Source organism: Oratosquilla oratoria, chromosome 18 (assembly GCF_046742065.1).
Source record: "Oratosquilla oratoria isolate Oo_2021 chromosome 18, ASM4674206v1, whole genome shotgun sequence".
Classification (NCBI taxonomy): Eukaryota; Metazoa; Arthropoda; class Malacostraca; order Stomatopoda; family Squillidae; genus Oratosquilla; species Oratosquilla oratoria.
Genome location: NC_134794.1, coordinates 2,993,460 through 3,009,179, shown reverse-complemented (window position 1 = coordinate 3,009,179; position 15,720 = coordinate 2,993,460). Strand labels below are relative to the sequence as shown.

At 39.4% G+C, this 15,720-nt stretch overlaps 2 protein-coding genes across 6 annotated transcripts in view; one reads left to right on the top strand and one right to left on the bottom strand.

The window, feature by feature from the left end:
• Window positions 1-2,185: 2,185 nt before the first annotated feature.
• Window positions 2,186-8,668, top strand: LOC143034983 (uroporphyrinogen-III synthase-like). Of its 3 annotated transcripts, XM_076201352.1 has the most exons (4): window positions 2,541-2,663; window positions 4,794-5,106; window positions 5,294-5,513; window positions 6,733-8,668. In XM_076201352.1, the coding sequence occupies exons 3-4, from the start codon at window positions 5,304-5,306 to the stop codon at window positions 7,285-7,287; spliced, it is 765 nt and encodes a 254-aa protein (XP_076057467.1). In that variant the 5' UTR covers window positions 2,541-2,663; window positions 4,794-5,106; window positions 5,294-5,303; the 3' UTR covers window positions 7,288-8,668. The 3 variants fall into 3 exon arrangements, with proteins under 3 accessions (XP_076057468.1, XP_076057466.1, XP_076057467.1); XM_076201353.1 differs by lacking the exons at window positions 2,541-2,663; window positions 4,794-5,106 and adding an exon at window positions 2,186-2,302; XM_076201351.1 differs by lacking the exon at window positions 4,794-5,106 and having other exon boundaries at window positions 2,511-2,663.
• A 418-nt stretch (window positions 8,669-9,086) lies between these two features.
• LOC143034981 (phytanoyl-CoA dioxygenase, peroxisomal-like) overlaps window positions 9,087-15,720 on the bottom strand; it is a 16,277-nt gene continuing 9,643 nt past the window's right edge. For all 3 annotated transcript variants that reach the window (XM_076201348.1, XM_076201350.1, XM_076201349.1), the window contains exons 2-5: window positions 15,402-15,609; window positions 13,909-14,085; window positions 13,256-13,471; window positions 9,087-11,578 (exon numbers count right to left, since the gene is read on the bottom strand). In XM_076201348.1, the coding sequence (XP_076057463.1) occupies window positions 11,375-11,578; window positions 13,256-13,471; window positions 13,909-14,085; window positions 15,402-15,587 (783 nt within the window). In that variant the 5' untranslated portion in view covers window positions 15,588-15,609 and the 3' untranslated portion in view covers window positions 9,087-11,374. The remainder of the gene's footprint in view (window positions 11,579-13,255; window positions 13,472-13,908; window positions 14,086-15,401; window positions 15,610-15,720) is intronic.

Here is a 15,720-nt window from a genome sequence, read left to right as displayed (position 1 = left end):
GGTGGGAACTGATAACCTCTTCTCTGCCCATGCCCTAACGAAGACCCGTGCCAAGTGTAGCATAAATCGGCGCCTGAGAAGCTTTATGCCACCTGTCCTGGTCATATTTTCACTGTAAATTATCCAGGAGTTGATAACAGCTGCATTAATCAACCCATAGAAGACACAAAGGGTCCATCTTCTTGTCTTGCGGCTACACGAGTAAGTGGCGCACATTTTGTCAAAGGTGTCCACACCACCTTTGGTAGCATTATAAAACTTAATTATTTCAGGCTTTCCTTTTTCTGCTAGTGTTGGCTCTGTATGCATTGAAGATAGCAACAACACAAGCTTTTTATTTGTCTTTGAATAGGAAGGGACGTAGGACACCAAGGTCATTTCTTTTGTATAAAGAAAAGCACTTGACCTCACCTCACGATTGTCCTTGCTCTTCATCTCATTTGGTACTTCTTTCTTACCAGCCTTCAAAGCCCCTACAAGAGTCATGCCACAATTTGTCAACAGATCATTTACTAGGGGCACAGACGTGAACCAATTGTCTGTTGTCACATTTCTATTTGATTGGTGGTATGGCATTGTCAGTTGTTTAGTGAAGTAATGTCCAAGGCCTAAGCCGTTTGTGGGCCTTGTTCCATCCTTTCCCAAGTAAGGTATTCCTCCAAGTAGGTATTTTGACTTGCTGTCATTGATCAGCTCTAGCTTTATGCCATATTTAGCCGGCTTACTGGGGATGTACATCCTAAAGGGACATCTTCCCCAGAACCCTAGCAGCTGTTCATCGACTGTTAGGTACTCATTCGGCGTGTACATAGTCTCACAATTCTTGATAAATTGATTGAAAACTTCCCTAATGGGTGCAAACTTGTCCGTTTTCCTCCTTTCTGCTCTTGTTTCAGGGTTATCAAATCTCAAGCAATTTAGTATGAACTCGAAACGCCCCTGGGACATAGCAGCGCGGTACAATGGTGCACCAATGTCAACAGCCCACATGTCTTTGATTGACAGGTGATTATCCATTTGACAGCCACTAAATATCAGCACCCCCAGGAATACCAGTAGTTCATCTTGTTCGATGTTTTGGTGTATTGCTGTTTTCCTGGCATATTTGCTTGACTCGGCTGCTATCCTCTTGTTGGTCCATTCACAGATAGTATCCAGGATTTGATCATCAAAAAATAAACGAAAACATTTCTCGGGGGTGTTTGCATTCTGTGCTGCCTGCGTAGGCCCTGCTTTGGCAGTGACAGTATTTTGTGCTGCAACTCGTGTGCCCGTGGACAGTGGCCGACAACTCCACTTAAACCCAGATGGACTCGACAGTGTGCTGGAACGAAACTGAACTGTAGCAGGAACATCAAAGTGTCCACTAGCTGCCGGGGTCACAGGGGCACGAGGGGTAGTATAAAGAAGTTTTTTGGGGGTTGAGGCGAGCCTCTTTCTTTTCTTACTAGGACACTGCTGGTCCTCCTCACTATCACTACTCACCTCACCACATGATGGAATGTATTCCATGTCAATGTCAATGTCACTGTCATACATGAAATCATTTTCAATAACATCTTCTGTTTCATCATCACTAGCCTCATTTTCTGCTTCATCACAAATAGCCTCCATTTCCACCTCATATTCATCATCACACAAATTAGACAATACACCTGGGGTGTTCAATAGATCATCTACTTCTTTCTCACTTATCAAACATTTATGTGCCATTGTGTGATTGTAATTTAGCACTTGTACACCTGTGAAAATACTAGGTTTGTATACCTGCAAAGAAAACACAAAACACCTTTAGTACATAACAACAAACATGGTCACAAACGTCGGGCGTGCTGGACCAAAAATAGTAATATTCGCCAGATAAATGACAAGAGCGGAACCACACTACTTCTCATTACCCACATCAGCAGAACAAGGCCTGAGCATAGCTACGGGCACACCCTGGTTGAGGCGACCATCACAGTGTGGTCACATGATCAAATTTCTCGCGGGTGTGGTAGACCCAACGTTTGTATCAGTGAAAAATTCCCCTCTAGAAATTAAAGGAATGCTGGAAAACTTCAGTGAAGGATCTTATGGAAATAACCCCCTTCTTGTTTTGTTTTAGTTATTCATACTGTATTATTATATTTATACTTATGATTCAGTTTATATTCCATACATTTGTTGATTATTTCATTTGAATTGTAATTGTTTTGAATTGCTTGTAATACGGTTTTACACCGAAAGAAACATGTTTGTACATCACCTTTGCTATTAGTTATGAATGAATGACAACAAAGCGATACCGGTCTCGTCAGAGGTAGAGTTTTCTTACCAACTTCAAACTTACTTATTTTAATTTAATAGGAGGTTAAGAGACAATCTTTCGTGGTTTCCATCTCACTAACACCTCTTGGGTGTGAAAGTTGGTAATAAATTAAATTTTACCAGTTTATATGATTTTGTACACAACTTCTACATCACAAATGGTAATGTTTATTTTCATATTGGTGCCGTCGTGTGATATGCTGATATCATAATCAACATCACTATCAGTGACGTTTCTTTGGTCCGAGAGATCACGTACACATCTATTACCAAAATAACTAGTGGTTGTTCGTCGCTCAGTTGATCAGAGGCATTCTTTAAACCGGGATCTTCCTCAAATATATTATTTTTAGGTAAAATTCCAGAATCACGCAAGCACGGATATTGAACATGATCATGAAACCTAACCATAGAAAATATGGACAATTCAAATAAGAAAAGTGAAAAATGTGTTTGTGTGATATCAGAATAAAACCAGTTTTTATGATTCAGAATTTCTTTTTGTTATGTATTACGATAATGTGCTCCCCATTGTTACCCAGTTTATCCACACTCCCATTGTTTTATTCCCAACTTATATGCTAGTGAGTAGTGTGCTTATGCAGTGTTGTCTTAAGGTCTTGCAGTCAATCAGCTAGTTTATGCTTGGAGGGGGGGGGGGTCACACCATTCATTCAAACTCAGCCTCTAAGTTTATTAGTTTATGAACCAGACTACATAAGTTTGCATCATTAAGGTAGGTTAGCTTAGGTAAGGTTTAATAGGGTAATTTACTTCTCAAAGATATTAGAAACAAGATTTTATATTTTTAATCATGTTATTTTAATACTGTTTCTACCAAAATAAATTTGTTTTCCCACTAACTCCAAGGGATGGGGGGTGCCCCTATGAAAAATTGAAAATGAGTGATTTGCAGTTGAAAAATGCATCAGGTTCACATGAAATACAATACAAAACATTGATTTCTGATATTCTTGGTGGGGATGGTGGACCCCTGTGGAGATTTTACCCAATAGTAATGATGTTTGTAAAGAGCTGATGCAGGTCAATTGGACCTGGCCTCCAAACACTTCTGGTAACTTCTCATTATGTACGAATATATTAAAGTATCCAAAATGAATGCAAATATTAAACAGTGATAGATATATTTCATGGTCATGATATTTTCAACGTATTCCTTTATGTTTTGCAGAATGTTTAGAGAAAAGAAAATTTACCTTCCACATTGGAAAGGATAATGTGGTTTCCTCTTCAGGTTTCATAGCTCTCTAGACAGATAATTCATATCGCATCAGTGTACTTGCTTTATTTCTGGAAACATAAATGTTAACGCTTTGCTATATAATTTCTGCCTCATGATAATCATTTCAAGATATATACATACACACACACATATTATATTTTTTCTTCTCTTTTATTCAATCTGAATACCAAAAGGCTCCACCATCATAAGAGATGTAGCCAGTCAATGCATCCACCTACCCCTCACCCATTGTACACCTATCTAATTTGTTTCCCTTTTATCTTGGCTCCTTTTGGATGAAAGGCCATCCCTATCCCCTACCCACTGCCTGGGTCAGAAGCACTGCAGCAAGACACAGGACATCCACAGCTAGGCCTGATAGATATGGTTGGTTAACCCCCACCACTTCATTTACATGATGATCTTCTTTCCTTATCTCCTTATGCAGAAATAGAGAAAAAAAACTTTGGGCTGAGTTGGTTCATTGTCCATGTACAGTAAGTCCACATTATACAGTACATATGCGTTCCTGAAAACCTTACCGCAAATTGAAATTACCGTATACCGAACCCATTGTAACATGTAATAATAGGATATGGCAGACGTACCTTCTCCCTGCTCTTTCCTCCTCAAAATATCTAGTGGATACCGTATCGGTGAATTTTTCTTACCATAAATTGAATCAAGGGTAGTAATTACCAAATACCGTAACTGTGAATATACCGGATATAGAATTACCATATAAGGAGGAGTTGCTGTACAACCATTCTCCACTCACACCTATCTCTTGCCTTCTCCCTTCCCTGCTCAACAGACGTTCCCCTTCAATATGAGTCAAATTCTCATGTGCACCATCAGATGCCTGATGTACAATGATTTGATGATGCATTGGGTTCAAGAGGAGTGTCTGTCAAGCAGGGAAGGGGGAGGACAAGGGGTAGGCATGAGTGGAGGGTGGTTGTGAGCGGACAAGTAATTGATGCAGCCTGAAAGGATGTCTTCTTGTCTGCTCTGTAATTTCTCAAGTGAAAGATAGGTTGGGGTTGCCATGTGATGAAGTAAGAATTAAGAAGGAAGGAGACTGCAAGAGACCATGAGGCCTACACTATGCAGTTTCATAGTGGTGGGGGTAAACCAGTTTAGGCTGGTGGGGTCTGCTGTTGAGGTGCTGTATCTTGTGACATTGCTAGTGGTCCAAGCAGTGAAAAGGAATAATCTTTCATTCACAACTTTGGAACAGAGAAGAGAAAGAGGTGACCTGCTGACTATCTACAGAATAATGAAAGGAATGGAAGTTTTAGATAGGGATGACTTGTAAATATGGGACAATGGTAAAATGAGAGGACACGAAAAGAAACTAAAAAAAGATAGTTACAGAAGAAATGAAAAAAAAAAAAACAGCTTCCCACACAGAGTGATAGATACCTGGAATAAATTAGACAATGAAACAGTGTGTGCAAACACTATACAAGATTTTAAGAAAAAACTTGATGCTAAGAGATACAAAGATGGGTCACCATGAGCATAGCTTCCTTCCTGTATAATACAACTAGGTAAATACAAGAAGCTTAGTTTTTCTCTCTCTCTCTCTCTCTCTCTCCTTCCCTCCAATGGGTGTGGGATTGGTAAAGAGTGGATATATTTTGACTTGGCCACACCCTTCAAAATGGGGAAAGGGTGTTTTGGTATGTTTATATATATGTTTTATGTTTGTGTTTAATATATACTGTCTATTAATAGGTAATTTAGGATGACTGTGGTGTGGCTCATCAAGTCAACTGAAGACTCGGACACAAAGTACAGTGATCTTTTAAATCAACATGGCTTCAAGACACAAATGATACCAGCCCTCAGTTTTTCCTTTTCAAGCCAGAAAGAGCTAAAGAATGTCCTTACAAGGCCACAGGATCATACTGGGCTTGTCTTCACCAGTCCTAGGGCAGTACAGGCCGTTGCAGAGGTGAATATTTTAAAGGAATATGCAGTAGACCCTCTGTATCACATGAAGAATCGTCACCCCAGACTTCAACAGAGTGACAGTTCTTCATGTGGGCTGTCCTAGGGTGACAGTTCTTCATGTGGGCTGGCCTAGTGTGACAGTTCATCATGTGGGCTGTCCTAGGGTGACAGTTTTCATGTGGGCTGTCCTAGGGTGACAGTTCTTCATGTGGGCCATCCTGGGTTTACGATTCTTCAGTTGTATAAGTTGATGACAATAATCATAACCTTAATTCAACCTAACCTAACTGAATCTTTATTCCACATTTGATATTTGGTGTATGAGGTGACAGTTCTTCAGGTGGGATCTCATGGGGTGATGATTCTTCATGTGGGTGTTCTGGGGTGACAATTCTTCATGTGACCCGACCCTCTCTAAGTTGGATCATTTGTGAAACAACCCCTGTCAGCTTATACAAATATTCAAGTCGTCTGAAAGTGTAACTTTGATATGCACAACTGGCCACATGCATACATGGAGAACAGATCCCTACTCGGAAAAGAATGTTGATCACTTTTAACTTCTGCTATTGTATCTTTCTGTTGCCCTCATTTACTATAACCTTTATCTCTCATTTACCACAGCTGTGACTCCATCTTTTAAGCACAATCATACATGGTTCATTGGCCAAACTGAAACTTCCACATCTTGCTTTTTATTTAATGTCATAAAACATATACAAGTGTAAGCAAGTCAACATGAATGTATGTGGCAGCAGTTCCCCAGCTGGGTTGTCAGTAATTATTTGCTTTAGTTAATGTCATGAACTCTCATTGTCAGAGAATACTGGGATGATTCCTCCTTATAAAGGATTTTGTGAAACATGAAATATAATGTAGTATGCCCTTGATAAAAATTTACCACAATGAAGCCTTCAACCATCTCTAGTCCTGACTTCTCCCTCAAGTACCAATGTACTAAGGTGCTCAGCTATCTTTCTCTCAATAATGATACATAAAATTATGATTATGGTTATATATTTCTCAGTTGTACTAATAATAGATAAGAGGGAAGGAGAAGGGTGGAGGGGAGTGGAGTGTGATAGGGATGGAATGGGTGGGAGTGGTTTTTGTGCCTTTGTTTTTTGGCTGCTTCCCTTATAATGGGGAAAAGAGCCTTTAGTATATGTATGTATGTACTAATAATAGGGAACGTAATTTTTTTACGGCTCTTTTTTCAGGTTTATAAGACCTTGACTGTTGCTGTTCACCAAGAGTGGAGGTCCAAGAAAGTATTTGTCATAGGCAAAGCAACAGACGATGCTGTAAGGTCATTACTTCAGTTGGATCCAGTTGGTCAACAGTGTGGAAATGCTGCCCAGTTAGCACCATTTGTAATTGAGAATACAGAACCCTTTGACAAGCCCTTATTTATTCCCTGTGGTAACTTAAAGCGTGATGAACTACCAAGGTTACTGGCCAGCCAGGATAGAGACTTTCGAGCCATTCCATGCTATGAAACTAAGGCAAGTGATCAACTGAAACCAGTCCTTCAAAGACTGGTTTCTTCTAATGAGCTTCCTACTTGTATGGTCTTTTTTAGTCCATCAGGAGTTGGTTTCACATTGCCGATCCTGAGAGAGTTGAAAGTGGATCTGACTGGTATAGCTGTTATTGCCATTGGTCCCACCACTAACTCAAGTTTAGTAGATAACAGTGTTCCTGTATTTGGTGTATGTCCATCCCCTTCACCAGAGGGATTGCTGCACACTATTAAGGGTTTGAAGCAAAGTTAACAAAGTATCTTTCCCTTGTCTTTTATATCTTGCTCATTATGCATAAAAAAATTAAAAATATATATTTTTTTTTTCATATTTGTCTCAAGTACACATATAATAAAAGTAAAAAAAATGACAAGACATTTGAAGGTCTTGTTCATTTTCATTAAAGGATTAGATTGGCAAACCCAACAGAAAACTTTGACTCATAACAAATTAAGATCTCCATTGTTTCCAAATAGCCATATATAATTTGTCATACATAACCATGCCCTATGTGGGTACCATTTCAGCCTTGTCCACTTTGGGTCAACTCTGAGATTATTCAATGAGTAGGGTCATCATTTGGGAGTAAAACTGTGTGACTACAGGTCTAAAAGTTGGCACTTTAGTGATAGTAATAAGATATTTCACAAGTATACCTTGCTTACAGCTGGCTACATTTATTAATGTTTTTGCCCATGTATTGGACAATTGCGTGAACAAGTCACATCCTAGATTTTGACCCCAAGTAGCCAGGATATGAGGGAGGGAGGAGGGTGGAGGGGAGTGGAATATATAGGAAATGGAATGAGTGGGAGTGGTTTCTATGCCTTTTTCTTTTTGGCTACCCCCCCCGTGTAGGGGGAAAAAGCCTTTGGTATATGTATGTAAAGGCTGCATGTGAAAAATGGTAACATATGATGCATGATACAACAATCATCATAAATGAGTCAGCTTTCTTAAGCACATATGTTTAGCAAAATAATTAACATAACAGTATTTTATGGGATTTTTTTTACAAAACAATCCATTGGAACTGAGAAAAATAAGTTGAATGATTGTAAGTAGAGAAATGTAGCTGGATCCACAAAGAGTTTCAATTTGTATCATTACAAATTGACTAAAGTATTTATTATTATTATTGTAATACTTCTAGCTATATTTGCCCCAATATATATCCAGTAGAACCTCAGTTCTTGAACGTCTTGGTTCTCAACCAAAGAAATTTAGATTTTTAGCTCTGGTAGTTGACCAAAATATTGGTTTACAAACTAATCTGAATGGAAATGGGGCAAAATTAAAAGTTTTGTGAATTAAATATTTTTCTGTGTCTACCAAAGGCTTTCTCCCCTGTATAAGGGAGGTAACAAGTCAAAAGACAAGTACCCACACCCATCCACCACCCTTCCCTTTCATTTTAGTTCATCATGGATGATGGGTCATCCTTGTATCCCTCCCACTGCCTTGGTTGGGTCAAAAGCAATGCAGCAAGACACAGCGCATCCACAGTAAGGCTGCTTCAAGCTATCAGTAAACCCCCCTCTGTCTCCTCGTGCAGAAAAAGAAATGGGGAGAAATCCATTCAGGCTGCATCCAAATATTCATACATAACCACTCCCTACCCCCACCCCCTCCCTTCCTTACATCACAGTATCATCTATACACAGCCATTCTCCACTCACCCCTATCTTCTGCCTTCTCCCATCCTTCAACAGACATTCCCCTCTTGCTCAATGTCCCTATTACCCCATCCATCCATCTTATCCTCGGTCATTCCCTCAAGTTCACTCCATCCACCTCTGCCTTCCACACTTCTTATACTAATCTTTTTTCACTCATTCTTTCCATGTGTCCAAACCATCCCAATACTCTTTCATTAGCCTTATGTGCCATCTCCTTTTACTCAATAAAATTTAATTCATAGGGGTAGTGGGGACAGGTTCTGTGGATGGGCCAAGTACACAATCCTTTGCAGCAATATACAGTACTAGCAAAGTACTATGTAGTTTTCTAGAAGTGTAAATATATAATGGAAAAGGATAATAAAATGCCCATTGGTTAATATATTTTATTAAACCTTTAAGGAGGTAATGGAGTAAATTGAGTTGCCTGTAGATTAGCCCAGGAACCATTTTCCAGGCTCTGGCATTATCTTCATCAGATAAAACAATTGCTGGTCAATAGAAGCTCAGGTACTGTTCATGTGTTGGAGTACCTGTCTATAAAATAACATTTGTTGTAATAAATTGCTGCCTGATTGAATAAGCGAAGGGTCTCTGTAAGGCAGTTGTTCTCCGTGGTTTATGACAGCTTACTCTCAGCCAGTCAGTCAGTCAGCATGCATAACACATGCTAGGTATACTGGAAAGAAGTGACCATGAGATACAGATCAAAGCACAACGATGGCAGCCAATCTCCCAGCACAATGCAAGCACGGCTGGAACAATTGAGCCTGTATACTCAAAAGGAGCGATCATGAGGTATGGCCAGAGCAATAAGAGTGGTGGCCAATTAGCAAGCAGAACATGAGCTGGCCAGGCTGCCTCGAACCTTGCTTGCAGGTATAAAACATGCAACAGAACCCGTCAGAAGCACTGAACACCTCTGAACATGAAGAACATCACCTCTCTCGACTCATCGCCTCGGAACCCAGTGGAGTGCATCTCTCTACCTTTTCTCCACTGATCACCTATGAACCTGAGGGAGAACATCACCTCTCTCCACTGGCCACCACAGAATCCAAAGAAGAACATCTCCACTTCTCCTAGTAGCCATCTCTTTCACTGACTCTCTGGAGCTGCAGTCATCACCTTTGAACCTCTCTCAGCTGCCAACACGTGGACGTCGAGCCCAGTAGTCATCTCTCCTCCCACAACCATAGCAACCAGTTGCACTCCTCCATGGAATCTTCTCAGCACCAAAACCTTGGTGAATCATAAGATGAAAGTTCAAAGAATGATGCTGTTGGGTATATTGAATCCCATATTCCTTCCAAACTACCTACTGCTATTGGCAACAGCATCTGAGAAACCTCAAGAAAAAAAAAAAAAAAACGGCAAGGAAAGCTGCATGTTGGAATCCTTTTTCACCATGACAAGGCACCAGTAGATTTTGCAAGAGTTACAAAGGATGTGATTTGAGTCCCAATGGGAAACATTACCTCACCCGCCTTACAGTCCAGATTTCACTTCATCAGACTTCCACTTTCCAAAGCTCAAAGAATTGCCAAAAGGAACCCATTTTGAAAAGATGGATGAAGCTAAAACATGCTGTAAAATCGTACTTTCGAGAGAGGACTGCTGAGTTCTTCAGAGAAGGCTTACATGGATGGAAACATTGTCTTGAGAAGTGTATTGAGCAAGATGGTAACTAGGTTGAAAAATAAGTGCTTTATTTTTGCTCACTTCAGTTGAATAAAACAAAATTGGAAAAAATATGTGAACTTATTTATTTACCCTCGTATGTATGCAAATACCAGTATAACACAAACAAATCTCATACTTATTGCTTTATAGAGGTGGCATACATACAATATACCAAAGGCTTTTTTCCCCCTTATAAGGGAGGTAGCCAAAAAACAAAGGCATAAAAACCACCCCCCACCCATGACATCTATATGATAATAACTGTTGACTTGAGTTTCAAAGTTGGGAAACCTGCTCCCCCACAGTGGTTAAGAATGGTTCTTGGACCCCCACATTAGTCTCTGGGAGGAAAATGTCGGGCTATCATATATCTGTTGTGTTGGTGTGGAACATTTCTGTAGATACAGGAAAGGAGCAATTGCCACTTGTCAGTTCTTATGTGAAAAGGTAGAAGAAATACAAAACTGATAGAAATCTTAGGCTCAGGGTCACCTCCTTGGAGCTACATCTCCAGGTAGTGGCGAGTGTTGACATGTTTTGAAGATGGGTTGTGTGAAATGATTCCTTACTATTGCAAGACCTTTCACAACTGTATTACATCCAAATTAACATATGAACAAAGATTGTCCAAATTGGAATTACCAACTCTGGAACAAAGAAGAGAAAGAGGAGATCTGCTATTTATAGAATCATGAAAGAAATGGAAATCCTAGATAGGAATGATTTACTAAATTGGGACAATAGAAAAACAAGATGACATGAAAAGAAACTCAAAAAGGATAATTATAGAAGAGTACTGGATACCTGGAATAATTTAGATAAAAAAACAGTGTGTGCAAACACTATTCAAGATTTTTAAGAAAAAACTTGATGCTGAAAGATACAAAGATGGGTCACCACAAGCATAGCTCCCTTCCCGTATAATACAATTAGGTAAATACAAAACATATTTCATCAAATACAATTTAATTAATTTCTTATTCTTTATGATGACGCTTAGAAATATCTGCTTTCCGATGAACATTCTCTCCACGGAGAACCATGCCTTGGCAGAGAGAGTTATGCATGTCCTTCAGAGGTTTGTCTTCTGCACTCATTAGCTGAATAAGGTGCATACGGCGGACTCCATCACTTGCGTTGGTGTATGACCCATGGACAAGCAGGTACGAGAAAACTACAACCTAGAATAGAATAAGTGTCTAACATTAGTTTGATGTTATTAATTACTTTCTTTGGTTGTGTAAGAGACAGATGTTCCTGAAGAAATTTATAACTCGTATGACATAATAACAGATAAGTCACACATGCAATGACAATACTCTTAAACTTCATCAACATTATATGACATGACACAAAATATATCATCTCTGTTCAATATGTACATTGATGAGGTGATATGGGAGGTAGATGTAAAGGTGAGAGGCCAGGGAGATTGTAGATGGTTTGAGATACCGGAGAGAAGTGGGAGGTGAGTTAGTTGTTCTTTGTGTACATTGCTACAATTGTGGCGGGGCCAGAGGAGGGAATTAGGCAGTTAGTGATGGAATTTGGGAAGGCACGTGACAGGAGAAAGTTGAAAGTAAATGTGGGTAAAAGTGAAGTGATGAGATATACAAGAGGAGAGGGCAGCAGGAAGTTGAAAGTAACTATTAGAGAAGAGAGGCTGGAGGAAGTGGAAAGTTTTAAGTATTTAGGATCATAATATGTGGCCTAGTGTAGGCTTTATGGTCTCTTGCAGTCTCCTTCATTCTCTGTTCTTAAATGGAGGTGGAGGTAAACAACAGAGTGAGGGGATCAAGTAAAGGTCTTGATGGATTAAACTTTATCATGAGAAATATGCATCTGGGAATAGATGCAAAGAGAAAGGGGATTGTGCCAATGACACTTTATGGGGTGGTGACTTGGAATTTAAGAAAGGCTGAAAGGAGAAGTTTAAATGTGTGTGAGATTCGGGGTCACAAGGTTGGATAGAGTGATAAGTGAAGCGGTGAGAAGGAGAACAGGAGTAGGAAGGGAGCTGGCAGATACATCTGATGAAAGATTACTGGGATGGCTTGGGCACATGGAAAAAATGAGTAAAGAAAGATTACATTCTGTGTATTCATATGAAAATATCATGTAAGGAAATGGACTTTATGCCGTAGCATTAGACATGGATGATCATCATCTTAAGGGATGTCAGACTGCTGATTTATCATTATTCATGATTAATCTTTTTGTCTTGAGTATTAATTCTAGTGTAATTCTCATCTCTAATTTTCATCTATGTGGGCAATTTACATCACATCTAACAATATTTCCCCTTTCAATTAAGGTGAGGTTAAATCTCCCACAGAACTTTGATGACAAGGGGTCAAAGGTTACAAGAGGTTCAGCAATGGCCGCTGAACTAGCATTACGAAGTCAAGTTATGACCTAAACTTGGTCAGAAGTATTTGTAAATATCAAAGTAGAAGATGTAAGGATATCACTGGGATGGATTGCACAGACAACATTTTGCTGCCTCTGATGAGAATAACTAGTTAAGTATGTCATTTTAATTCTTATAGTACTAATATAGAATTGTTATAAAAATACTAACATACATATATACATATACCAAAGGCTTTTTCCCCCTTCCAAGGGAGGTAGCCAAAAAACAAAGGCATAAAAACCATTCCCACCCATTCCATCCTTAATACACTCCATTCCCCTCCACCCTTTACCCTCCCTCTTATCTTGGCACCTCCTGGATGACGGGTCATCCCTAATTATAGAATAATCCATAAAAAAAAAAAAAAAAAAAAAAAAAAATACTAACAGCATGTAAAAAGTATATGTAAAGCATGAAACTATGTCATATTATGAGAAAACCTTACCTGACCCCTGGTAAGTGCAAGTGGCGTAGCTTTTTCAATTGGGAACTTAGTTTGGTCACAATAATGCCAACCTGACTGAGTGCCTTTGTCTTCCTGAGGCCCAAGAAGATGAGAACCAGGATAAACACACAAGCCTCCATTACTGGTGTTACTGGCGTCCAGACTGATAAAGACTGCAATCATTGAGTCTTTCTCAAAGGGGAAGTAATGATAATCCTGAGAAGAAAATACATGGAAATATGAGTTATCAGTGCATTTAATATATTTTTTATTCACATTTTTGTTGGTAATATTTGGCATTCAGGAGCCAAGAAAAGAGGGAGGGAGGGGGGTGGTGAATGGAAGTGGGGTATATGGGGATGAAATGGGTGGGAGTGGATTTATGCTTTTGACTTGGCTAACTCCCTTGTAAGGGGCCCTTGGTATATGTATATAATATTTGGCATCAACACTTAGAAATATCACACGAAAAGACAATAGCAGAACAAGGATTTGTCAGGGAGAGGCTTTCAACTTCACAGTCAATTATGGGAGGAGCAATACACTAACACAAGATTTTTTTTAATACATTTTGGATACAGAAAACATAATCACAACTATAACTGATATATGAAAACATATGAAGCACTTCACCAGGAAACCATCATCCTCACCTGATGCATAGGGAATGGAGAACCAGTTCCTGGGGGCTTAAGATGAGCCTTAGTGTGATGCAGCAAGATATTTGAGGTATCCATGATGTCCTCACAAGCATCTAGCAGTTTTTTGTTGAGTAAAAGTCTGGTGTAGGCGTCTGAAAACATCTGCATCCCATGGATGGACTTGACCTCCTTCAGTGAGGAAAAATGGGATAGTAATAATACCATATTTGCATAGTTTCAGTTATAAAATTAAGGAGAATTACACTGATAATAATGCATTTTTTGATAAATCTAAAAGGTGCAGATGGACAGATAATGGAAGTGAAAGTAGTAAGGAGAACATGGGTAGAGTATTTAAAGAAGGGATTGATTGTGGCAGTGGGAGCAGCTAAGAAAATGACTGTGATAGGAGAGGAAAATGGAAGAGATATAGGAAAATATGAGGCACAAGGGGACCTTTGAAAAATGATGAGCTGGAAAGGTACCTGGGTTAAATAGGTATCATACAGAGTGCCTGACAAATGGAGATACAGTTGTTATAATGAATTTGTTAGTGGAATTGTTTTATGTATGTCTAAGCTAGGAGAGAGTACTGGATGAGTGCCTGTATAGTTCCAGTTTACAAAGGAGAAGGGGACAAGTGTGAATGTGGTAGATTTTGAGGGATGAGTTTATTGAGCATAGCTGGGACAGTTTTAACCATCACGTGGTTGCTACTGTTCTTGCATGCAACACACACATTGGTGGTGACATCGTGGTGGACATCGTATCGGTATTCTCGTAAAAACCCGGATATAAGAACATCGATATGATGTCCGCCATGATGTCACCATTAATGTGTGTGTTGCGCACAGGAACAGTAGCAACCACCTGATGGACTGGAAAATGCAGAACCTCTGGTATGTGAGCCCGACAAGATCCGGAGAAAATGTTTGGATGCAGCCATCATACACAGACCCAACACAACTGAACAAAATAGGGGCATGTTCAATATCTCACCCCACCTAATTCCTTTAATACCCATTGCCAAAACAAAATTTTAAGCTATCCCTAGTTACCCTCCAAAATCCCCTTTTTCCTCTAAAGGTTGTTGTGCACTCTCAGTAGACAGTTGCTCACCCTCTTCATTTTCTTCCTTTTGTTCCTTGGTTGTGAGCTAATGTCCTTCACCCAGTTAATTGTTCCATCTTATCCTTAACCTTTCCTGTTCCCAGACATTTGGTCCACCTTCTCCTTAACCTTTCCTAGAATTCAGTGACCCCCCTCCCCTCCTCTCTCCCTCAGTTCCTCTTATTTAATCTCAGTCATGTGTATTACAACTATGTACACTGTACTTGAAAAAGCGGTAACAAGCGAAACATTGTACTATTAAAAGTTCCATCCTCATGTGGTGTTTAGTTGAATATAGACTTAGTAATCATGCAGTGAGCACTGAAATAGCAGTCATGACCCAAATCACCATGGTCATGTGACATGAGACACGTAATAACAGTACATTTACAAACCATTTTCTTGTTTTCCTTCTTCCAGTCACCTTGCCATGTTGCTTCTGTATTTTCATGCTTTCGTAAATTAAAAACACGATCATATTCATCACTCAGTTCTTGAATCTCTTCCTCTGATAACAAGTCCAAAACGAGATAACCTTGTTCATTATAAAAGCGTTTCTGATCTTCTTTCAAAAACTTCATGACTGCACTTTCTTCTTACAAACTGAAATGTGAAACAATGTCAATAATTAAAAATTGGAAAATTATTCATTTAAGAGATATTGCTGTCATCAGACAAGCAACATATCGCAACAACTGTAGTTCTAAAATGCAT